The following is a 25,361-nucleotide window of genomic DNA, read 5'->3' on the forward strand; positions in this document are numbered from 1 at the left end:
AGCGTCAGAGGTCACTGCTGTGACTCTAAAAGTCACCCCTCGTTGATGCTGGCACTTCTGGAGGTGAAAGCAGTGGTAGGGCCCCCCCACACACCTTCCTCCTCTCTTTGTGATGCAACAATAACCTTTTTCAGGTCAATAAATAACCTTGCTGGATCAAAGCCGTACTTTATAAATGATGGCAAAACTCTTAAATATGAACCTTGAACACACGAGCCTACAATACCATAGAAATACATGCTAATGGAGGGAAGGAAATACAACTTCTTTGCCGTTTATGCTGAAGCTGATAAGCTCAGATTTCAATACTCTATTCAAGGCACGATTAAAAGTTCTCATTAAACTAATGTAAAAAGTCTCCATTAAAACTGTACAATCTGTTCAATCTCTTTCCTACCTAGAATAGGGATAGCTTATTATTTACACTTTAGAGGATCAGACATGTGAGATCGAGAAAGATGATTTCAAGCACATTATTAATTGAGCCCTCCATGGCCATATGATGAACTACAGATTCAGAAGAAAAACCACCAAAACCCCAATAAAAATCAATCACTAAAGCTAACCCCAAAGTGCTTTCATCCCAAATCACAGTTCCCCCCGGCTATTCTTCATACAGACGAAGCCCCTACCTGCCATGTCTCTCTGGCCTGCTGGTCTGAGAACAGGAAAGCCACCAGCAAATAAACCTCCCAGAGGCTGCTGAGAGCCGCCTTTATTAGTGACCGGATTAACTCCATCTCTGTCAGTTCCTTTGGGTTCTGTTAAAAAGAACCAAAAAAACAGGGTATATCAGAAAGTCATGTTATCCTTACCCTCCGACTGCTAAGACTTGGCACCAACAAACAGAGCCAAGGCCAGGCTTTTCCCTCTTTAAGCATGCTCAGTAAGGAAAATTACTGCTGCGATGTACAGTAAACTGCCATTATTCCCTGACCCACATCTCTGAGCGCAGCACTCTCTGGTGCCTTTTAATCTCACATCAATAATGACACCAACAAGAAGTTCTGTTAGACAACATTAAATTTACGCTTCCAGATTTTTTTTGGCATTTTTTTTTGGGTTTTTTTCGTCTAGTAAAGAAAAATTCTGCTGCCAGAGCCAACAATTCCCACTTAAACAATTATTTCATTAGGAAACTCTCAAGGGTTACATAATTTGTGATTTATTTCGTTTTCTGGACAAGGAATGCCTGTTAAAGTAATATCCAGTCATAGACTTATTATGAAGTATCTAGAAAGTGTCCCCTCTCCCCAGCCCAAAGCCATATGAAGATGCAGACCTCTGCTGAACTTCAAACCTGCCCTTTAGTTTGAAAGCTGCCCAGCTGGTCTCTGCAACTGAGGCTTCAGCAAAGCTCACCCAGGGACCTCGCTCAGGAGCACGTACTTACTTTCAATCTGTGGTGCACTGCGATCGTTGATTTGAGTCACTTTTCTTAAGCGAGTTCCCTGCTGGATATCAGCTAAGAGCGCATTTCGTGCTTTTTGGTCTTCCTTTCGCAGTTTTGGTACCTCTGAACTCGCCTGTTGACAATAAGAGTGTTAGATGGGAGGCACAGACTAAAATGCATACTTAGAAAGTACAGATAAGCAAACATGGGATAGGAGATCTGAAATAAACCATCCTTGGCAGCCATCGTTTCAAAGCCTTTAGGTCAAGTCAACAAGAGCAGCGTTCAGTTGTTACAGGAGGCAGAAAAGCGGAAGGTTTAAATAGAACACAAATCTAATACTAGCTGTGCTACTACTGTTGAAAGGAAATTAGGGAGCACGCTTAAATGAAATGTGGCCTCTCGCTCGGTGATTTATGGTCTCTGCCCTACAACTCCAGCTCTGAAATGCCTGTCTTGCTGGGTCTTTTCATGCTATTTACAATGCTTTACAACAAAGACTTTATATGCCACCTTAGAATAAACGTCTTTCTGTTTTACCCACTTTGCCTTAGGAAAAAAGGCAGATAAATACATACTGTGCTTACATTTGAATGAGATCATTAACTAATTTAGACTGTGTCTCTGTATTGGAGAATTGCACCAGTTTAAGTAGACCATCTTTAGAACAATACAATTATATTTTAGTAACTTTTCCAGCCTAGCCAAGGTCCATAGATGTCAAGTCAGGTTGTAGTTTTAAAGTTTTGTAATAAATCAACCCCCTCAAAAATTTTATTCTTTATTCTTATTTCGTCAAGCTTTCTGTTAAAAAAAAAAAAAAAAAAGTCTTAAAGTTTGGATGTTTTGCTTTCCTGAAGCAGATATAAACCAGCAAAGCTGTTATTTCCAAACCTGTAGTGGTTAACAGAGTAGTTTAACAGAGGGGAACCTTCACATCAGAGGAGCAGTGTGCTGCATGCTTCCACATCTGCTGCAAAGTCCCATAGGTTAGCTAACTTCTTGAAGAGAATGAGTACCAGGAATGTTTCCATAGCCCTTAATTTTTGTATCGTAGTCATAATAAAGCAGAACCATACTGTCACACTTTAAGACAAAAAAAACCCCAACTTGGCAATAGCAGTCTGAAAGAAAAACAGAAACTTGAAAATACTTAACCAGCTGCTGAAGTAAGAAAATGTCTAGCTTGCTAATCCTAAACAATGAATTATACCGGTATGGTATTACTTGTGGTTATTTTCGTACTTGCTAAAATCCAAAGCGAGCTAGATTTGCAGAGCCCCACTAGATGGCACTCCGGACGGCTGCTAATACCCACTGCATTCCTGACACCTGATGTAAAAACTCGAAATTATAATCTTCTGACTGATCCCGCAACTACGTATCATTTTAAAATGTTCCAAAACCCACCACTCTGTTACGTAGTTTCCCAGCTCGAAACATCGCTGCCTGCCCTTGTGCTTTCAGGGCAGCGAGTCCCACTGCCCATGAGGACAACCCAGAACAGCTGCCTGTGTAAGCAGTGTTACAGCATGTACCAGCCAGAAACTACTTCCACTCACATTTTCTGTAAGCTGACAGTACTTACTGTGAAAAATGGAAATACCATAACCGGAACAAGGGCAATTCCCCTTCTCACAAAAGCTTTTTACCAGTATCTTCAACTTCACGACGCTCCACTCTCACTAATGACTTTGCTGCAGCAGGACAACCAGGATCTAGAGGGATCTGAGCGCGACCTACGTTTAAAATTAGACCCAGCAGCTGTCTTTTCATTTCCGGGTTCAAGTGTCCACATATTATGCCAGCTGTCCACTTCATCTCCCCGATCTATTTCTCTGAGCAGGCAGGCTATTGGAATATAAAGTCTTGATATGCAAATAGCTATTAGGCTAAAATATCCCACTTGTGGCAACCTACGTTTGTGAGGGACCCATGACTTGACGTCACTTTAACATGGCTAAGATATTGTTTGCAATCTGTAGCATAAAAAAGCAGGAACAGCATTCTGCTGGCCCGTAATGCAGCGTCACAAACTGCCTTTCTCTCACATTAGATCCCCTACTCCAAGCACAACTCCATCCATGCCCCAGCTGTTTCTTCTAACTCCTTGTATATGTAAGAGATACAATCTTCCGTGCCCAGCCCGGTGGACGAGGGTGACTGATTAGCTGCTGAGCAGCTTGATACAGATTCTCTTTTCCCATTACAGAGTCGAGACGCTCTGGGGTGTACTGTTGCCTGGTTGCGCTGCAGTCAGAGCTCCTTTGGATTTCTTCTTTGCTGTCTGCGCTCCCAAGGCCGGTTACAATTCTTGTCAAGAATCATTTCACCAGGCAAGTATCTCACCCACGCATCTACTGGTGCCCTGCATTTGCAAATCTGTGGGTTTACCATATTGCTTTTTGATACACAATCGGAAAGGAACCTTCATTCATTCGATTAAGATTAATCTGGGATGCACACACATGCTATGCCTGCAATCCATAGCACAAGAACAGATACTAAATGTATAAGTTGTGTATCGAGAGAAATAACGAGAGGAGCTCTTACGGGTGTCACATTTTCAATCCTGATCACATGCAACAGAAGCATTTCAGCAGGAAGACAATTATATTTTGGGTCACAGGAAAAACAGCTGCAAGACAAGATCTGCAATTCTTGGGCTACTTTCTAACCTACCATCTGCAGGGCAGCATCATTTATTTACAAAAAGAGAAACATCTCAATCTTACAATGAAAATCAGAAGGGAAGCAGAGAAGAATGTGAAGATCATTTGTTCTATCAGATCCCAGAGCTGCCTCAGGTAACACAGAGTGAAATTAAATTCCATACTTTATTTACATGAATTGGTGAGGGAACGGTGGGTTCTCATTACCTTAGTAACCACTAGGTTATTCTGCTACTATTTCAGACACAAAGAAGGGCACATTCGGTACATACTCGGAAACAGAACAGAACAAACCACACATGTAAATAGTCTGAACATAAGAGAACTACTCCCTTTTCACCTCAGACTCCACTACTTCTGTCTTCAGTGTCCTGAATTACATGCTCAACCATGCCATTCAGTAAGGTATAGGATCAATGTTTGGGCTACCTGACAGATTTCCAAAGTACCTGTAAACAGGAAAATACCATCAAATCACAATATTTAGAGTGATGTTCCAGAGTGTAATTCATCCATGATGGAAATAAACATTTTAAAATGTGCAGCTGATAACTTAAACTGGAAAAGAAATGAATGAGGACATCACAGTTTTACAGAGAGATCCAAATCACTGCAACTTTTCAAATGGTCTCAAGAACAACAATGTAAAACATGCCACCCCACCACTGGGGTGGAGGAAGAGAAAAATGGAAGGGGAAAGCAAGGGGGAAAGCAAGGGGGAAAGCAAGGGGGAAAGCAAGGGGGAAAGCAAGGGGGAAAGCAAGGGGGAAAGCAAGGGGGAAAGCAAGGGGGAAAGCAAGGGGGAAAGCAAGGGGGAAAGCAAGGGGGGAAAGCAAGGGGGAAAGCAAGGGGGAAAGCAAGGGGGAAAGCAAGGGAAAGCAAGGGGGGTAAAGCAAACAGAGAGGGGGAAAGCAAGGGGGAAAAGAAAAGGGGGAAAAGCAAGGGGGAAAGCAAGGGGGGAAAGCAAGGGGGAAAGCTAAGGGGGGAAAGCAAGGGGGGAAGCAAGGGGGAAAGCACGGTGGAAAGGGGAAAAGCAAGGGGGAAAGCACGTGGAAAGCAAGAGGGAACGAAAGGGGGAAAGCAAGGGGGAAAGAAGGCTAAGGGTGAACGCAAGGGGGAGGAAAGCAAGGGGAAAGCAAGGGGGGGGGAAAAGCAAGGGGAAAGCAGGGGGAAAAGCAAGGGGGAAAGCAAGTGGGAAAGCAGGGGGAAGCAAGGGGGAAAGCAGGGGGAAATGCAAGGGGGAAAGCAAGGGGGAAAGCAAGGGGGAAAGCAAGGGGGAAAGCAAGGGGGAAAGCAAGGGGGAAAGCAAGGGGGAAGGTGCACAATATACAAATTTAAAACTGACAATTACTGGACGAGAAGTTCTGGCCGTACCTCTGAAATAAAAGCCCGCATCCAGAGTGCCACAAGCCTGAACCTGGCAGTGGGCTCCAGCAGCGAGCCTGCATGAGTGAGTGTGCCTGACCTCCCAGCACAGGGCTATGGCAAGAAGGGTTAGTACACTCCTCTGATGTATTTCATCCTTTCAGAAAAAATAATGTGAGCAAAAATGGAATTAAAAGTTTAGTTCTGGTCTCTGGATCTTTAAGATTATGTTGAAAAACTGAAGATGCACAGAAAAGAGCCAAAGCGGTATCCAAAAAGCTGAAGGAAACAGTTCAGATTTTAAGCAGCTCAGTCTGGTCCACCACCCCTGAAGTCTACCTGAAGGGGTGGTTCACTGCACAACACATAAAACTTTACAGGGAAATGATGGTGAGGACTCAGGCAGCAGAGACAGGTATTTGGTGAATTAATGCAAGACACAGCCAGACAAGCTCTGATTAGAAGGCAGCAAGACTGACCGTCCCCTGTAGCAAGGGGCTGCAGGCGGCAGCAGGCTATCAGGTTCTAAGTTTTCAGCTCAAGGCGGGTTCCTCTCTGGCAGAAGTGCTTTTTGTGAAGCACAAGTCATGGGCCCCAAACAGAGCTACTTGCTGACATGCAGTACCTTACAGCAGGGAGGTAGCCAGTGGTTCATAACAGTTTCTTCCAGTTACGAGTTCTGTGAAAGTACATCATTTTGTTTAGAAGAAAAACTGTTTACCCTGTATATATGGACCACACACGGTTCAGCCCTGAATAATCACAATCTTAACAACCTGAACTGAGTTGTATCAGTCAAATTAAGAGCTGAGAGACTGTTTTAAGGAAAACAGGCTGAAATCCATGGCAATGAGCTCCATTCCTGGGTACATTACTGCTGCAATACTTGCATCACCTTGGAAAAGTCACATTACATCTTGCAAGACAGATGGGAGCATCGACCTACCCTCTGGGCTCCTGTGATACTTAAAATATTCAAGAGGTATATGTGCTCAGATACCAAAATGATGTAAATGCAGAAGGCACCAGGCATCTGAAAAGGTTTACAGTAGTAATAATTATTATCTTTCAGATTTTGAAGAGCACCCCTGCACACAGAAAAGGGGAAATCCTTTGGAGTCTGGGCAGGCAGTTCAGGTCAGAGTGGATGCAGACACTGTCCTATAAATGGGTTGTATTTACTCTGATTTTCAAATATGCTCTTTACTGAATTTGCGAAATACTTCAGGGTAGTGTAGATCTTCACAAACATGACAGTTGCAGCAAAATTGTACCGCTAGCCTTCTGGACAATCCAGCAGCCAGGCAGTCACGGACCTTTGTTTCAGAATAAACCTATCGGCTGACGGGAAAAGAGGATCCAGTACTCCAGCTCTATAATAGGCAGGAGCCATAAGTAAGATAAAATAAAGCATGATTCCATCCAAAGGCACTGCATTCTCTTTCATTTCAGAGATCTTATAGATTGAATATTTATACTCCTAACATGTAATGAATTGTACCATCACAGTAGATTCCCTTTCCCGGTCACTTTTCAGAGGAAATATTGGAAAAACAGCCATATAGAAAATGTATTTATTTGTCTGAACTAGATAAAAATAAAATTAAAAAAGAAGAAGGCACAATACATTTGGCTTATCTCTAGCTACCTATTTGGTGAGACATATAACAATAAAATTAAAAATCAATCAGTCTGACATGCAGTATTTTATAATGGGCAGAGCGCTCTCTTTTGCTGGCAATTTCATTTATTTCTGTTGAATCTGGTGTCAATCACCCTTCCCCTCTCCCATGCCCAAATTTTTCCCCCTAGAAAAAAAAAAAAAAGGATTCAATGCAGAGATCAAGCACAGATACTGGCAGAAGGCATAAGCGGCGTGTATTTTAGTAAACAAAGAGTCCAAGGACACCCCTTAACAAACCCTCGCTTCATTATTTTTCTCTGCCCTGCTCATCCAAAGCTGCACAGATATGGGCTGAGGCAACGGATCTTCACCAATGCAGCATGCAATGCCTCAGGTTTGGCTTTTAAGGAAGGGAAAGACATTGCAGTAAGATAAGGAAGGATGAAGAGAAAGCTCTAGAATAAGAGACACGTGATCATAGAGGCACACATTCATGAAAACAAGAGTTCCTGGGCCAGTCCTGGCCTTCTCAGGCATCCAATCCAACATGTTTTAGAGACCAAACTTAAACTAAGAAATGCAAAAGAAAAACTCTACAAACAAGGCAATGGACAACTAAAACCAGCATGCAGAACAGCAGACAGGACAAAACCAGCAACAGCTGTGTAGGCAACGCAGTCAGTAATGTGGCAGCGCCAAGTCTGGCCAAAGAAACCTTGCATCAGCACAGTGAGAGACAACTGAAACATCTAAACCTTAATTCAGGGACCTGCAAAGCATCAAGGAAGAGCCTGAACAACTGGAAATGTAACACACCCCCACCTCCAAATATTATTCCTATATTAACAATAACTGGAATTCTGGCGTAGACAAATACAGGTTGTTCAGGAAAGATGATAATAAAGGTGAAGCTATCTGTGTAATGCTGTATGTGCGTCATGTCAGAGATGGCTAAGAATATCAAGAGTGAAACACAGCCTGTTTGGGGTTGGTAAATCTTCTGAGGAAGGATGAGTGTTCTCACTGCCCATATGGCATAGCGAGGCTCTCCAAGTAGGAGAGCATGGAGGGAGAGATGATGACTGGGTCCCCATCCAACCCTGAAGCTCCTGCTCCTTTGAATAAAAGCTAGGCACAGGGCTGGTGCTCACAGCAGTTGTAAAGGGCACAGACATGGAGTAAGGGGCTTTAAAGGGACTAAAACACTCCCACTAAAACACTCTTCTGAGAAAAATGATAGTGAAAAAGAGTGGACTAAGAACAAGGGAAACCTGCTTGCTAGCAACTTACTCCATAACTTCCTCCCACTTAACCACAACCTTCTGACCACAAGTTCCATAAGGAGATCCCTGTAACCATCAGGACTAATGAATTTAGATGAAATCAACTCTTTAAAGACTGAAACCTTTTCAAAACCAGAACTGACAAAAAAAAATAATACTGACAGTAAGATGCCAGAAAATTCTGACAAACTAAAAAGTCACAACTTTTAATTAAAAGAATGAGGTTGTTTTGGAACAAAGTAGAATATGGAAGATGACCAGGAATCTCAGTGTAAACTAACCAGCATGTCCTCCTTGATATAGCGTAGGATTATAAAAGTCATCTATGCATTTGTAGCTCAGCATGAAATCTGAAATGCCAGAGGAACTTGTTTTCCCCAAGTCAATCCACTATTACTAGATTAGAATTATGCCAAGAATTCACCATTTTATATTTGCAGCAGAAGCAGTTTGCCCAGCAGGCAAGAACATTGCTTTTACGAAGAATTCTCGAACCGGCAGCTAGCCTCCCTCAGGAATGTACCGAGAAATGCCATTGCGACAAAAAGCGGGAGCTTATTAAAATAATAAAATAAACAGAAGTACAATAGAGAAAAACATTGTCATCCTTCTTGCATTTACGTTAAATATGCATCAGGCGTAGTTTCACTCATGCAGTGTCAAATGCAAAATAAAATAATCCAAACAATCCCCCCTTCCATCTTAAGGAAAAATCCAACAAGCCTCAACAACAAAGCATATGACTTCTTTCATTTTAAATATTTTAAACTGTTTGTTTATAAAGAAGCTTGCAAGATCTGGTTTTGGTGCAAGTTTTGGTTCAGCTATTCACCACAGAGCCCCAACTTCTGATTTAAAGCTTTTTAATTATGGGAAAATTTGCAAGACTCCACCTGCACAGTCAATCGCAAGATCAGAGCTGCTTCTTGTGTTTCTGTGGCGTAGCATAGGGTGAAACTAATTAATTCTTGGCACTTGGTCTACCTGGATAAACACAACGATCTCTCAGCCTTCTAACAAGCTGCAATTCAAATGCTTCCCGTGTGAGGGGTCACTCTCCAGCTGACTTTTCTGAGGGAACCCACACGAAGGGACCTGCCAAAAAGGTTCCTGGCAGCTAACGAAGTCATTGTTTCAGGAGAATGACAGGACCAGCATTTCACGATTCCATCTACACCCAGCTCAATAATGATTAGCCATGATCTCAGTCTCCACCACACAAAGTTCTGCAATCTGAACGTGACGGGTTGAAAAGGTCATCGAGCAATGTGTGTACTTAGATAGGCTGTGTCTACACCAGTCTTGTTCCTCAACTTCTAGCAAGGGAAGTACGGTGTAAAAGTTGTTACAGATCTCTTCCTGGCATTTTAGCCACCGCCTAGTCCTGGCATTAGTCCCAAATAATGAGGTGTTTCAGGGTTAGCAGAGCCTGGTGTCTTCTCTGCACTAGCATCTATCTGCTTGAAGCGCACTAGTTGACACAACGGCAGGGAACAAAAGATAAAAAAATAGCACAGCAAGAGTTAACTCTTTTCTAATCTATATTCCAGTGCTCATTTCAAACCACCAGTAATCAATGCCATTGCACCTAGAAAAACCCTCTTCGTTTTATGTTAGCACCACTTCATCAGACAATGTAAAATCTTGTATACTTAAAGGTTCAATTGCTCCTGCTACAAATGGAGCAGTGGGCTTATTAACAAGGGTGTACTTAAAGTTTTCCAGTGTGGGGTGCTAAATTTCTGTACCTGAATGCAAAAATGCAACAGAATCAATATGATGATTTATACCTGCTAAGCCATTTAGCTTTTCTGTGGGTATTTAACTTTCTGACACACACATTTTAAACATAAATTCTGGCTGTTCTTTCACTAGAAGAAAATATGCAGTAACAGAGGCCACCAAAATGAAGGCAGTATAAAACTCGGAACTACTCTAGAAGTGTTTCCCAGTGGTTCAGAAAGATTGCAAGTCAGATATCAAAAATACCCTGAGACTGGCTTCAAAAAATAATTTTGAACTTCACCTTCTGATTTCTAAATTTTTGGGATTCAATTCCCAAGATCTCCTCTGCATCACTGAAAACAGAAGTGAAAACTCTTACATAAACAAGAAAACCTGTGGCCCTGGCATTGCAACAAAAATGTCAAACAGCACAGGGCTGAAAATACTGCTGTGGGAGCTGGCGATGCTGCCGCTGGTTATTCTCTCTGTCTACCATAGCTGGGTCCCCAGAATGACAAGGGCTACTATGAATAGTGATAACAAAACATTCAACTTACGCTTACCACAATTTAATCTCACTCTGTTCCAAGGCTAGGCCATTTCTCCTACTTAGTTACCCATGTAGAAGCTACTGATCGTTCTGAAATGCCTTTTAGCATCCATGCAAAATTATCATCAGCCCAAGATAGGAGAAAGGTGAGAAACAAACATTGCTTGCAATGTCACCTTCTAGCCCCACAGAGGAGTTTCAACTCAAGCATCGCTATAATTCTGGGTTCTCTTAATTAAAAGTGTAGTATTAATTGACAAATGGAATTTAATATTCTGTGTACACTACACTGTGTACACTACAGATGGGGTACTGACTTTTCAGGACAATATTACCTTGTGATTAGAATGGTAAATTAACCTATTAGTTTCTCTGCAGCTAGACTGTTTCTGGGCCTGATCATTTACAGCTGGTACCTCTGTGACATGCTGCAACTTCCATACTTTTATATGGAAAATTATACAGACGAAAACCAGACAGCAAGAATAAGAAAAATACATTTAAGTGTTCTCCATTCCATTCAGACGTGTACAACACACGACATTAAGAAGAAACATGCAAAACAGACCTCACCACCCAAATACATTAAAAGTGGTGACCTAAGAGATCTCAAGTGAACTGTTCAAGATTAGCATATAGCGTACATGCAGAACATGCCCTGTACCTGTCCAGATGAAACACATGGAGCAATGCCAACCTAGTATTTATGTTTTCTTTACCTCTTCCCCACCTTCCCTAGCTCCCACTTACCCTTTCTGTATTTGTTGACTACAAGAGTAGAAGGCTACAGCAGCAACACTTTGAGATATACAGCTACGCAATCCCACATTTTCCACTATTTGAAAATCACATCAAATAAACCACACAAAGACACAGCATTTTTTCTACATAATTGCCTCTCACGTCTTTATGAAAGCAGGCTGGTGTGAGATGTGATACATTAGTGAAACACTATAAATCAGTTTATTTTGGCTGGAACGATGTGTTCTCAAAACTTTCAGCTGCATTTTGCCCAACCCTTAGCACAGTCTGTACTATGGCCAGTCATCAACAAGATTACCAAGTCTGCACTCTTTCTCACTACGGTATGTTTTACCTATCAACAAAAACCATTATGATTTAGTATCTCCTGACCTCGGCACTTCATGAAAAAGTACTAAATATCATCTAACTCACAGCTCGCATAACATTTTAATAAACACATTCCTACATATTTTGTAATCGGCACTATGCATGATTCTGTTCTTTCAGTGTTATGCTTGCACATCTAGGGTTGTGAATGAAAAGTTGAGAAATTACCTTATTTTTTACAATAAGTAATTAGCAAGCATGCACACACATTTATGCACACACACACTTACATGCCCACATTGTCTCATATTATATTTGGTAAAACCAAATCAAAATACCATAAACCATCATTATCCTTGGCCAAGCTGTTTTACATACAATGTTTTTTCCTGTTTCCAGGAACAGTAGTGCTAAATGTCACAGGAGCAAACCCAACTCCCACACAACTTCAGATAAACACTGTAGGTCTCTGAATTTCTTGGGAAGGTTGAATGAAACAAGATTTGCACTCTGACACCTGCATGAAGGAGGGAAAAAAAGCATATCCCCACCCCACTCCACCTGGAAAACTATCAGCTGATATTTTTTTCTTAACCTTGGAAATATTACCTCTGTGAAAATTATGTGCTTATCACAGTGTTTTATCATAAGGAATTGCTTTTCTGAGGTTTTTTTTATTACAAGACTAGAAAATAAAGTCAGAATAAAAACTTGGTAAACGCTGACATAAGTTTGTCTACAACAGAAATTCTATTTATTTTCTGTTTTCAAAACTAAGAGCCAGGTAACCATTAAGATTAATATACAAACCAGTACAGCATTCAGGATTATTTCAAGTTTCACATTTCTCTCACCAAAGTAAGCATATTCCTTTCTTCTCCCACTCTCTTAGTTTTCAGTATGCCAATAAGGCAAATAAACTCCTGGTGCTACTTTACTGGCTTTAATAATCCAATCCATTGTTATTTCAGGGGTTAATTTCCATGCTAAGACTTTAATAATAACAATTCTGAAGAGAATGGAAGTATTTGCTTAAACTCCACAAACATACAAATCATTAAACAAACATCTTCCCTGAATAAGGCACAACGCAGCAGGGCTGCTACACATCAACACTTCTTTCAATATTAACATTTTAATAGGTGATGACTGATCATAACATTAGGAATTCAAATGTATAGACAAAGGCTGCACAGCAGCGAGCAGTCTCCACTGCATGTAAAAAATGAATGTGGTTTATCAAAGCAAAGTTCTCTCTTGATCCTTTCTTGGGAGATTAAGTGGAGAAAATTTTTAATCCGTCTCAGTGGTGGTATGTACTCCAGGAAATATGATAAACCAAAACTAACTAGAATGCCTCATATGCCAAACTAGAAGGCAAAAGAAAGGAGGAATAAAAAGGAGTTTTTCCAGGAGCAGTGAAAAAAACCACCCCAAAACAATATTCTCCCTCCAGAAAACAACAACAAAAAACCTATGTAAGAAACCAGTTTACCTGATGCACACATGCCTATAAAATTGAAAGACCTTTAGAAAAAACTTCCTAATGCCTCCTTTCTAAGTTTCCTTTATTAGGGTGGAGGGAAGAAGGGAAAGAGAAAAGATCTGAACTCTGTAAACAAGTACCAGAAAATATACTGGGGTACAGTTCTAGTCTGCCTACTCATCCCTCTCATCTTTACCTACGACCCCCAGAAGGCAGGCATTTGAAGATATGCTCAATTAATCCCATCAGCTATATTTACATTTTGACTCAGCCACCTACACCTGTTACTGCAGATACCCTACCATTGCCTCCTGAAAAGTCTACTTTGCCTCCTTTTAAGTACACTCTAACAGCCAGTAGATTTTCAGCTGTTGGGCACAGGTGGCTTCTAGCATGTCTTAAATACCATCTCCAAATCACTTTAGTATTGCCTGGTAACAACTTTTGCGAGCAGAATTCAGTATGAGTACCGAAGAGAAAATCTGCAAGTCAAAAAATTTTGAAACCAGTGGGAAAGAACCTAACTTCTGCCTTAAGAGGGAGTTAACAGTACAAGAAAGTCAAGTGTCAATAGTGCTTAGGATTTCAATGAAGTAAGGACTGCAAAATCATTTGGGACCATGGCTCATAATATTCACTAAGAAAATGTGCAGAAAAAAAGAAAATGTGGTGACTATTTCTGCTAAAAATATCCTAATAATGAAAGCAAGAGGAAAGTATGGCTATTACCCATATAATTAGAAAAACAAGACAAGTCTATGGTACCCGTGCAATGGCATCATGCAAAATGACAGGATTCTAAAACCTCAACCTACACACAGATGTTTCTCTTCTAACATAAATTAACTAAGTTAAACTAGTGGCTTGCCTGCATATCAGCAGCGAAATTAAAACCTAACTTTTAATTGCTACCATGTAAACATTACTCTGGTTTAATTATATCAGTATAATAAAAATCACAGTGCTGTTTACTTTGGAACGTTTCCAGGTGTTGGCCAAATAAAACTTATCTGTTTTGAAGGTTTTGGTTAAAGTTACGTGCCTGTTAGAATTTTCTTCTTCTTCCATCCTCCAACTGTACATTTAGCAGCTGCAACAACAGCTGGGCAGTTTAGCAGCTGTAAAAGACAGGTGCCCATTTCTAGAAAACTGCTTCCTAGTAAAAGAAAACAGGGTCTGTAGCAAGTTTTCATGGGTTCCCCAATGATAAGATTTTACCCTGCAACTCAGCACCAACTAGAGCGCTGACTTACACTGTGCTTCTGCTGAACTCACCAGGCAGATCACAAATCGTCTCCGAGTTAGCTCTCATTCAGTTTTCCCAGGGAAAAATCCTTTTGCTTTTGCTGTTACAGCAAAAGCAACGTTCTGCCACGTTATTTTGCTAATTCTTTATGTTGGTTCATGTGCTCTTTTTAGTGTCAACACTTAGTAAAAGCAGGGCTTTCATATCAGACATTAATTAGAAATACATTTAGTTTGTACCATATCACCAAGATAAAACTGACCCTAAATTCTATATGCCTTATGCACAGAAGATCATATTTGAAATAGAATGATCTAACTAAGATATGGAAATACAGTATAAGCCTTCTTGTACCAAAACCCTATCATGGTAGTGGCTTTAGACATCAGAAGAGGAGAAACAAAAAACCCCAAAGCTGTTCATACTGGTCTTTAAGCATCCTGTTAGCTTTCTCAAGTCATTTACAACAACTGGCATATGTTAGACAAGTCTAAAACTGTCTCTAAGTATTTTACTGAGCTAAATTTATTAGGATAAGAACACTTGCAACTTCTGTTGACTTAAACTGCAGTTGTGGGCATTAAGTTGTTCACAACATTTGGCCCACTTATTTCAGCATCTAACTCTAGGTTGCGTACCAACCCAGAAGAGCTGCTAACTGAAAACACTGCTCATGGTGCTCAAAGTTAAAACAGAATGATAAAAGGAATGAAGCACTGCTTATTTCATGTTCTGTCTTTATCTTCCTCCTATTCATCTCCACAATTCTCCTCCAATTTACAAAATGGTTCAGCCTGCAAAGTAGCAGAGAGATATATGCAAGGAAACTCCTTTCTGGAAGAAGATAACACAGGAACATTATAAAAAAAAATCAACAGACCTTCATCAGAACAAAACAGGCAGAAATGCCAAAGAATGCAAGGTAGAAATGAAGTTCTTAAAAATAATAATAATTTGAAGTACATTTGACATACCACATATGTTTTGTTTTGCTACAGGGACTAACATACGCTTGCAAATAAGTAAAGCAGTGACAGAAAAACATGAAAAAGGAAAAAAATTATGTCTTGAACAGAACTATGTCAGGTTTAACTATTTCAAAATGGTCTAAGAATTTCAGTACAGAAACAGGCTATGAACAAACTGCAGAATACAAGGAATGACTTAAACATGTTTTATCATAGGTGCAGTAATTGATTGTGAAAGTATGAAAACGTAATACCCTGAAACCCGACTCAGAACATCCTCCTCTTATTGCAAATGTGCTGGCACGGCACATGTTCAATTTCATGACACACACAGTACTGATCTGTTACAAGCGGTAATTGTTCCTGCGCACTTATAAAAGCATATTGTGCTGTATCCCCAGGAAGGCGGTATGTGCTAGAAAGAGCAACACCTACAGCTGAACACTGTGAGTCTTAATAGAAGCTGTAAGAAAAAGGATGAAGAAATTAACATTTACCACTTGCACATTACCGATACAAAAATGAGTTCCCTCTGGCTGGAGAAGCATCCACAAATGCTAAATTCTGACCATATGCAATTGTCTCTAAACTTTTTGATCCCACACACCAGCATTAAAAAAAAAAATTGTGCATGCACCCCAATATACATATATTTATTTATAAATTATAGACATGCATGACTGAAGTTCTAATATTTTCTTCCCGCACCCCAATGGATCATCTCATACACCCCACTCCGGAGAACACAGCTCTAACAAACAGAAGAAAAAACAAGTGTCTGGCCCAGATATTTGTCATGAATATCCACGCCAAAATCCTGGGGGCTCTGAGCTGGCCACTATAGCTAAGCTTTTGCTAATAAAGATGAAAAGTCAATCTTACCAGAGGTGGTGGTGGAGGGGGCCCTCCAGAAGGCGGTGGTGGAGGGGGAGGTGGTGGTGGCGGTGGCGGCACAGGCATCAGTTAAGATCTCTAGCTTCACGCAGTTATGAAAAATACAGCCAAAGTCTATGTCCTTGAGGGGAAGGAAGGGAGGAGAAATAAAAGTGGGAAAAATAAAAATAAAAAAAAAAAAAAAAGAGGACTGTGTTTATACACTGTAAGCTGAAGATCAGCCAAGTTTCTCGCTCTCAGCAGACTGAAGACTTTTATAGTGTACTGCTTCCAAAACTACAGTACGAACAGCCTCAGTATAGTTATCTGATGACAACATTCATCTAAAGAGCAAGCTCACAGATCTGGACAAGTGCCATGAATACCAAATACATAGATGGCAGCCTGTCCAGCTTTAACTACTACACCTTGCCTTAATCTACCCCATAGCCCTGTAATGCAATTCTGCAGAGAAGAAATCACCATTAACCACATGTAAGCACTCCTGCTGGGGCAAGAACTCTGTTGACTTTAAGCCAGAGGTTTGCTGCTCTAAGGACAGAGTAAGGAACTTTGTAAGGTTCACTGTACTTGTTCCAATGTTAAAAAAAACCAGACAGACATGAGTGAATAATAAATGAAGAAATAATTCTACAAATTAATGCTTCTATTATTGATATAAAGGACGAGACATTTCAAGTATTAAAGTCACATGTGTTTTTTCTGCCATTTTGAAATGTTAACTTTTCACAATTCTTTAGTAACACACTGACGAAAAAGACACACATCTTCCAACAAAAGCTGTGTATTATTTTTTTTGTAATCTCCTGCAGAATGACAGTGCATCACTCACTGATTTTCATCTCTAACCCAGCCCCTGGTATGATTGCATACCCTCTCAGTCTGAAGTCATCTGTAAAGTTAAGAAGCAACCCCTGTATTTCATCAGTAAAATTGCAAATGAAAGTACTAGGCAGTGCCAAAGAGAACCTTGGCAATCCATACTCGGTAACATCTTTTATGTTGACAGTGACTCCTGGATAAATGCTCCGAACATGTTTTATATCTAGTTTTATGTCCATTGTCTCATGACTGTCTTCTGAAACTCTTCATAATGTCATGTGAAACAGTATCAAAAGTTCTACAATAATGCAAAATATGACATCTGCTACTCCTCTCCTTTCTGTAAGGCTTTATCTTAGCAGGAAATTATATTGATTTGACACATTTGCTCTTTATACATCCCTATAGATGCTAATTTGTTTTCCTGTCTCCTCCAAGCATTTAGAAACATCTCACTCATTTTGACGTTTCCCTAGAAACTGATGCTAAGTTCAAAGGATCACAGTTCCAAACCCCTATCCCCTTTGTCCTTCCCTTCTTTTTTAAAAGCAGGCACTCTGTGCTTTTCCAGCTGTCTGAAACCTTTCAGTCAAGTAACGTAAGAATTACCTGAGTAAGCAGGAGACATGAGACAGTTAAAGCTGGAGAAGAACCTCAGGAGAGAAGACAAGACAGAAATGAGGCAAGTTACAGTCTTTAGGAGAATACCTAGCTGTTTTGTTAGAGAGGAATAGATTAGAAGAGGCCATGAAGTTAAAATGCACATGCAGCCTTGTCCACTTCCTACCTAGCGTGTGTGAACAATATCCAGATAATATCTGAGTATCTTCCTTCTGCTGTATCTTGTAAAACACTTTACGGGAGATCAATCAAAACTTAAACATGCAGAGCCTCTGCAACACTTGCTTTCTCCCTTAAGAGACTCCTATGCAAAGGAATAGCATGTCAAAGCACTCTGGACCGGTAACAGAACTGGTTACAATTGCTTTAATCATGGCTTAATGAAGCTTTCCAAGAAAGGCAGCATCACAGCATCTCTACCATTCCACCCTCATTGTTGCCCTATGCAAAAAGCAATTATCAGAAGATACCTCCTTTCCTCAATCAAGCCATTCAAAAACATGGGCATAAGGAGAATGAGTCTTCCCTGCTAATAATATGTTTCAGGTTAGTGTCTTCCTACCCTGCAATACAGGCCTTTTATCTTCATTAAGGATTTCGATTGGGAAATATGCTCTTAGTCAAATTAGGAAAAAAATACAGCCCACGGTTCTGAGGCAGACCACGTGCATGACAGCAGGAGACAAAGCACACTGGAGGCGAGCAGCAGTGGGAGAAAGGAAATGGGAATCAACTCTTGGTATTTAGAAGTCACAATCTCAAATGCAATCAGATGACTTTTCGAACAGATGACTTTCCTCTCTCACCAGTCCTTGTTCCAGAAGCCATTCCTCCAAGCAGTGCAGCCTAAGATCCAGGGCCAGAAACTGCGTGCCCATCTACAACCCAAAACTTCATCAGTGCAGATGAAGTATTCACTTCACCATGTATCCCTCTCCGCTATCCTGAATCCTCCTGCCCAGTGACAGAGGAGAAGAATGCATTTGGGGGGGCTATAACACATAGCCCTTGAAGAAAATACTGGAGATGCCCTGTAGCTTTCCTCCCGCCCTATTCCAAATCCTCTATAAATGAACTACCTTTCAGAAAATGCCACGTATGTGCTTTCCTTTGTCTCTTACCACAAATTCAGAGGCTCGATGTCCTGACCTTGACGTGCATTAGTGTACCCAGACTAATTCACATGGTTTTTTATACCAGTACCATTTTGCAGTGTGAAGGTGATCACATTAATACCTATACAGTGAAGAACCATTTTCCACATCAGGGTTCTATTTGTTCAAGCGGGTTTTGAAAGAAGGAGTGCTGTCATTCACACAAGCGGAAACTGATAGCAAAGAAGGACTGTAGGTAGATAAAGGTTTGCATCTTCAAACTAACTTACAATACAAAAACCTGGCTCTTAAGATTTAGTCATAACTGCATAATCTACACATGTAATATGTAGGGCTTACTTAATATGTAGAACCGGCAATGAGAAAACCTTTTTTGTATTATTGCACCTATTTCACTTACATGGTTTGTATTTAAATAAAATTATGGAGAAGACTTGAACACTTTCAGAATATCAGCACCCATTATTTGGAGGCCTCTATTCCTTGGTTAAAGGCTGTATTTTATTTTTCTCTTACCCCCTCCCTCCCATTAAGCTGCTAGTTAAAATATAGTTGGCAATTTCAGACAACAGCTTCAGAACATGCCAGCGTTATAGATTTGCACATTATAAACCGAAATTCTGAATTAAAACCAGAAAAGGAGTATCACGTCAATCAGTTATAGTGTCTGTTGAGAGCCACACAAGAGGGACATGCCATAAAGGGTCCTTAAGGCACATACGTCCTTTCTCCTCTCCTCTAAATATACATATTTATAATTGGAAGAGAAGGGTCTGAACCATCCCTGAGAGACTGAAATAAAAAGACATAGTTTAAAAATTTGGCAATAGCTGGGGGAAAAGCTTGTGCGTTTAGCCTCAGTTTTCTCAGGCAAAAAGTAATGTACATCTTCCCTTGACTTCCACATCACAGAACAGAATGATGCCCAACAATTGCAGAATTTATTGCAAAAAAAAGAAAATCCCAAACCCTGTCTTTTCTAGTCCACCTCCCCACAAAAGCAAGGTTGCACATTTTTTTTAGTGCTTTCTGAAGTCTAATTTTAGGTGTCCCGAAAAACGTGGCTTGTATTATTTCCCTTGGGAAGCTCTTTCGCAGTCAAATAACTCATAGTTCAGATTGCCTGACACTCAGCCTAATTTCTCCTTTTCTTAGTTTGATCCCATTTGCACTCCACTGCAGATGACTGACTTGTACCAAGCAAAATAGTTTCACCTACCCCCCAGCACCAGCTTCGTGAAATATAAGAATTATAATTCAGAAGCACATTTACAAGGACTAGTTATACTTTTTGAGCTGTTTTATTTCTCACAAGTCACCTCATCAGTGAACGAACATTATTACTGCTCTCTGATCCCAAAACAATTGGCCTTCTTTTGTTCTCTTGAAAAGGGTGGTTCTAAAACTGGTAACTTCAGGTGTCACATATTGTTCCTTGGATCTTCTCACAGTGCTTGCTCGAATAGCAGCTGGGTTTAAGAACCACAGTGCAGTCCTCAGTGCACAACTCAAGCTCCAGATTTCTGAAGGCTCAAATAAAGTCTTCACCCAGACTTTCATTTTGAAGTGTCAGACAAGTCAGAGTAGGTGCAGAGCTTTCTTCTTCAAGGACTGCTCTCTCAGTCCTGTGCTGGATTCACCTGTGGGAAACTCATTACCTCTGCCTAAACTTTTATATAGATTGGCCCTCACCTTGCCCAGCTACCAGATGTACCTAAGCTCTGATCCAAGTGCTTCCCAAAGGTCTCCTAAAGTGTCACTGCCACAGTACTGGACTCACACTAAGACAAAAGTCCTGCTGGGAGGACAGAGCCAAACTAAGAAACAACATGGTTTCTGGACAGCAGCTGACATGCCTCCTGCCACACTTCATGCTCAGCAGAACCACCACAGGTCTGTCTGCAAAGGCTATTTTAAAATACCTTCACCCATCATGGAAAGGGAAGGCATGAAACAGCTGTACCTTCAGTTTAGAACAATGTCTAGAAGGGGAAAAGACAGAGGAAAAAAATCACAATTATTTAAATGCACATATATTTATACACAAAAATATTTCCTAACTAGTAGCATTTTTGCTTTTTTAAATAGCTATAGTCCTTAGGTCTTTAGGTGGTATAGTCATTAATATGAAACAATACAGTTGGAATTGAAAATGTAACCCTTTTAATCAGTTTGGAGGAAAGGACTGCAAAACAACTGATTCATTACCACTAGATTTGCAATCACTGCACCTCTGCAGTCTGAGGTAGGTAATTCAGCTTTGGAGGAATTTACAGATATTTTTTCCTTCAAAGTGAAGGCTGGGTAGGTATTTCAGAGGCGTGCAGGAAAGCTTATCTAAAATATTGCTCTTGCTTTCTCGATTAAAAACTGAAGAAAAAAGAAGTAGACCACAAACTTTTAAAATTCTCATCAGCTTTTATATAATCAAATATGGTCCCCATTAACCATACTGTTCTGAGTTACAGCATTTAAGTCCTTACATTTTAATAGAAAACTTAAAGAATTTCAGAATTACATGGGAGCATCAATAAACCTGTGCTCAACTTTCATGATCTGAAAAGTAGACAATGAGCCTAACTGTGCTCCCGTTTGCTCCTGTGAAACATCACCAAAGAACAGCTGAAATCTCTGGTACAAGCACACCACAGATATTTTAAAGACAGTATAACACATACAGAGACAGAGAAAAGCAGAGAGTAGACATGTGCTACACAGATCAATTTTTCTGCTGTCACTATCACACAACTGGAAATGACTTGGAAAAAGCTTCTGTTTGGAATGAACCGGTTTAGGTTTTAATTATAACAGAATCAAACCATGTAGTTTTAAAGCATCAGATGCTACATTCCTTTCTACCATTTTTAGTGTGAATGACTGTTTAGAGAACAGAGCAAGGAAGAATCAAGATAGAGCCTCTGAGTATCCTCACAGTCTCTTTCTCCTCTGCAAAAATAATCACATCCACAAAAAAAACCTTGATAGTCTCCACTGTATTTGAGAGATTTACAAGCAGTGCAAAGTGTCAGACTGTTAAAACCTGCTTTTACAGAAGAAAGGCAAACGCTCATATACATACCCATCTTACTATATATATTTCAAGGCATTCACATGTAGATTCTTACAGACAACTAAGAAAACTCTAGCCTTTCATCATTTCCTAACAGACAGCACCTGTATTGTTCATAACTTGAGAGAAATTTCTGCTCTCAGCCACCATTTACATCACTGCAACTAAAGGCAGAATCTCACTTTTTCAATTCCATTGAAATGTACAAACCTCGAGGGTTCTTTCTCCATTTAATATCTGATGAAACACTCTTAAGCAGTATTTGTCTACACAGGGTCTGTGGGATTGTCAGATGGCACGTAACAGTATCCTGCATCTAAGCCAAGGAACCTAAGTTCTCCTCGGCTTGGACTATTTCTGCCAGACTTGATGCAGCTAAGGGCTGCATCTCCTTCCTGCCTGAAAAGCAGCATGACTCTTATTCTGTCAGGAGCCTGACACCACTGCACCAAACTGGGCAGGGTTGACCTAGCACAGATTACAGGAATTTGAAGACGCCTTGCTCCATGTGTGCTGTGGGCAGATCTCTGCTGGGTTCCCTATGGTGCTGAGGCTAGAAATTGAAGTGCTATGTCTTGACAAACCTCCCTTAAGAGGCAAAGCTGTGCATGACTTCTTGTTCTTACACATGACTATTTCAGGGCATAGCTTGTTGGGGATCTGCCGCAGAAGACTACTTGCTGTAACGGAGCAGAATAAAGAGAATTTGTCATACTCTTTCAAATAAGAGAAAAGAATGACACATAAGAAGAAGAAATATATTATGCCTACTGTAGCGCTAACCTGAAGTTAAAGAGTCCAAAGACAAATGACGTAAATTAGAAGCAATTAGGACTTGCACAAAGACAGGACTTTGCAAAGGAAACAATTTATACAAAGGGTTTCCTTGAAATATACTGTATCATCCACACAAAGACAGACATGGCCTATTTCACTGCCAGATATATAAACAATGGCAAATTTGGTATACAGTCATTAGGAAGGTTAATCATTGGCCTAAGCTAAATAAAGAAAGTGCAGCTCAGTGGAAGCTCAAGGTCACTGCCACATTCTGAAGACAACCATTTACTTTTATACTCCTCAAGAGTTTCAGTGTGAACAGCACTTTAGCTCTCTTAGTAGAGGCAATCTGATGTTTCAAGCTAACATTTGCGAGCTTTGCAGTCTCTGCAGAGAATTAAACTGTATGTTTTCACATTATTATTAATAATTTATTTCTTTATAGTTATTCATATATTTATGTATCGTTATTCATATAATACAGATATATTTGAAAAGTATACCTGTACGCAGAATGGTTTCCACCAAAGAAATTCCTAGTTGTTTAACCAAATCCCCTAGTAGTAGAATGTTTTGCTTTCCAATTGAGTAGCTAGCATCAAAACAGAAAACCCAAACAAGGCAGTGTTCAGCATTTTGCTTTTTTATATTTGCTATACACAGCTCAACAAATGTGTTTTCAAATGCCAGTCAAGTGAAAAGAATTTGCAAATGTGAGTATTAGAAGACTACAGGACTTTCAAAATCCATGTCTCAATTTTAAAATTTTCACTTTCAGTCACATGACGTTCCATCAGAGATCCTATTTTCACAGGTTTCCATCTTGAAAATACAGATTTTTAGAAACCTGTATGCATGCCACATCAGGCTGATATCTACCAGCTTAAGGAACACAGTCTAATACTGGCAGCACAAGGAAAATAAATATGGTAATTCAACATGAACCACTCCTCCCTACAGTACAGTACCTATATCATGCTCCAGCACAGGCTGTGGTCACTGTATGCTGCAAGGAGAATTGCCCTTCACGAGGATGCAAAACATGATGATCTGGTCACCTGCAGGCATAAGTTGCCAGGGAAATCCTCACCTCTAAGGAAGAATGGGAAGCTTTGATCTTGATTTTCAGTGAAGTTGATGATTTAATTTCTCTTTCAAATCCATTTCCAATGGTAAAAACGCTAGCCCTAACGTCCTCACAATTTAAAAAGCTACTGACCATGCTTATACATTCTTAGTTCTATGCTCTTATCTGTCAGTCCTGTTGAAAATGCTGCTCCCTTTCAATGACGTAGTTGATAACTTACTTGATCTTAGATGTTCTTTGCACCAGGGTAAGGCTTCCATACTTGTAAGTAAAAGGTATATAACACCCTATGTTACTAAGGAAGCCTCACTACACTGCCATAATATTGCATTTTTAGTATTTTAACTACTCATTGTTCTGAAAAAATAAAATGCAAAGTTCTTCATTGCCCCTTAGGTTTCACAGCTGATATATTTATAAAACTTCCTATGTGCACAGAAACGTAAATACGCTTTCTTGTACAGAAAATTTTTAGCTGTTTCTAAAGGCAATTGATGAAATATCTAGCTCCAAACTTACATCCATTTACTCAGGACAGCAATTTCACTTTTGTACAATGAACAACAAATTGCAAAGTTATTTGAAACTGCAACAAAAAAAAAAAATCCCTGACAAAAGATGTTTAGATTTGTAGGCCTAATTCTGAATTGTAGTAAAACAAAGTTTTACTACAACTTCTTGAGTTTTCCTTTACTCAGGAAAAATGAGTTTTATTAAATTAAAGATTCAGCCCTTTGACTTATTGAAGGATTTCAGTTGCAACTCTTTGCAGAAGTCATTATATTCAGAGAGGACGTTTTGACTGATACCTACTCACACACACAGAACAAACAATGAGCACTAGGAATCCAAAACCAGTCAACTAACTCTGCTGCCTGCTGAAGAAGGAAAGTAATTCCAGGGATCAACTGGCAATAGAAGATGTTGTTTAAAGTTGCATCTATCATAGACACAAAGGAGCAAAATGGTTTTTTACAATTATCCTTCTTCCAACAAGTAGATCAGAATCAGCTTCCAGAATCAGCTCCCAGGAATACTTCCAGTGCAGCCAGTATCTGCTGCCATCAGACCAAGCAGGGTAAAGATGAGGACTTACTCATTTCCAACAACTCTGGTCAAAGTTTGTGCTGGTTTTGGACTCCAGCTTTCACTTCTACTAGTCTGGATCTGGCCCTTCTCTTTCTTTACTTCCCTCTGTGAAAATTTCTCTCCTTTCTAGTGGTTTACCACTCTCTCCATTACCCCTCTCCACTTTCTTCTTTGTCTTTGCTCTTTTCATCACTCACCTCTCCTATTGCCTGCCGCTGACACAAGGTAAGACAAATGGAGCCAATTCACTTAAAAGGTAGAGTTGTCTGCCCTGGGGAAAGAAAGAGTACACATGGCGCAAAAGTAAGTAACTGCATGATGATACTAGGGGTTCAGTGCAGGTTGCTAGTACTGAGAAAAACAGAAAAAATGCAGAACTAGGATGATCAGGATCTGGAAAAAAAAAAAAAAAAAAAAGGAAATGTGATTCCAGGAGGTAACAGAAGTACAGCTGGTAAGTGTTAGTGCTAATGTACAAAGCCTCACCTGGTGGACTGGAT

General features: G+C 40.1%; 1 protein-coding gene across 1 annotated transcript in view; it reads right to left on the reverse strand.

The window, feature by feature from the left end:
• The window catches only part of WIPF3 (WAS/WASL interacting protein family member 3), a 37,708-nt gene that overhangs the window by 6,904 nt on the left and 5,443 nt on the right, over positions 1-25,361 (reverse strand). The window contains 3 exon segments of the mRNA XM_037386976.1: positions 633-761; positions 1,394-1,526; positions 16,266-16,398. Coding sequence (XP_037242873.1) covers positions 633-761; positions 1,394-1,526; positions 16,266-16,343 — 340 coding nt within the window. The 5' untranslated portion in view covers positions 16,344-16,398.

The sequence above is a fragment of the Falco rusticolus genome, chromosome 4 (genome assembly GCF_015220075.1).
Source record: "Falco rusticolus isolate bFalRus1 chromosome 4, bFalRus1.pri, whole genome shotgun sequence".
Classification (NCBI taxonomy): Eukaryota; Metazoa; Chordata; class Aves; order Falconiformes; family Falconidae; genus Falco; species Falco rusticolus.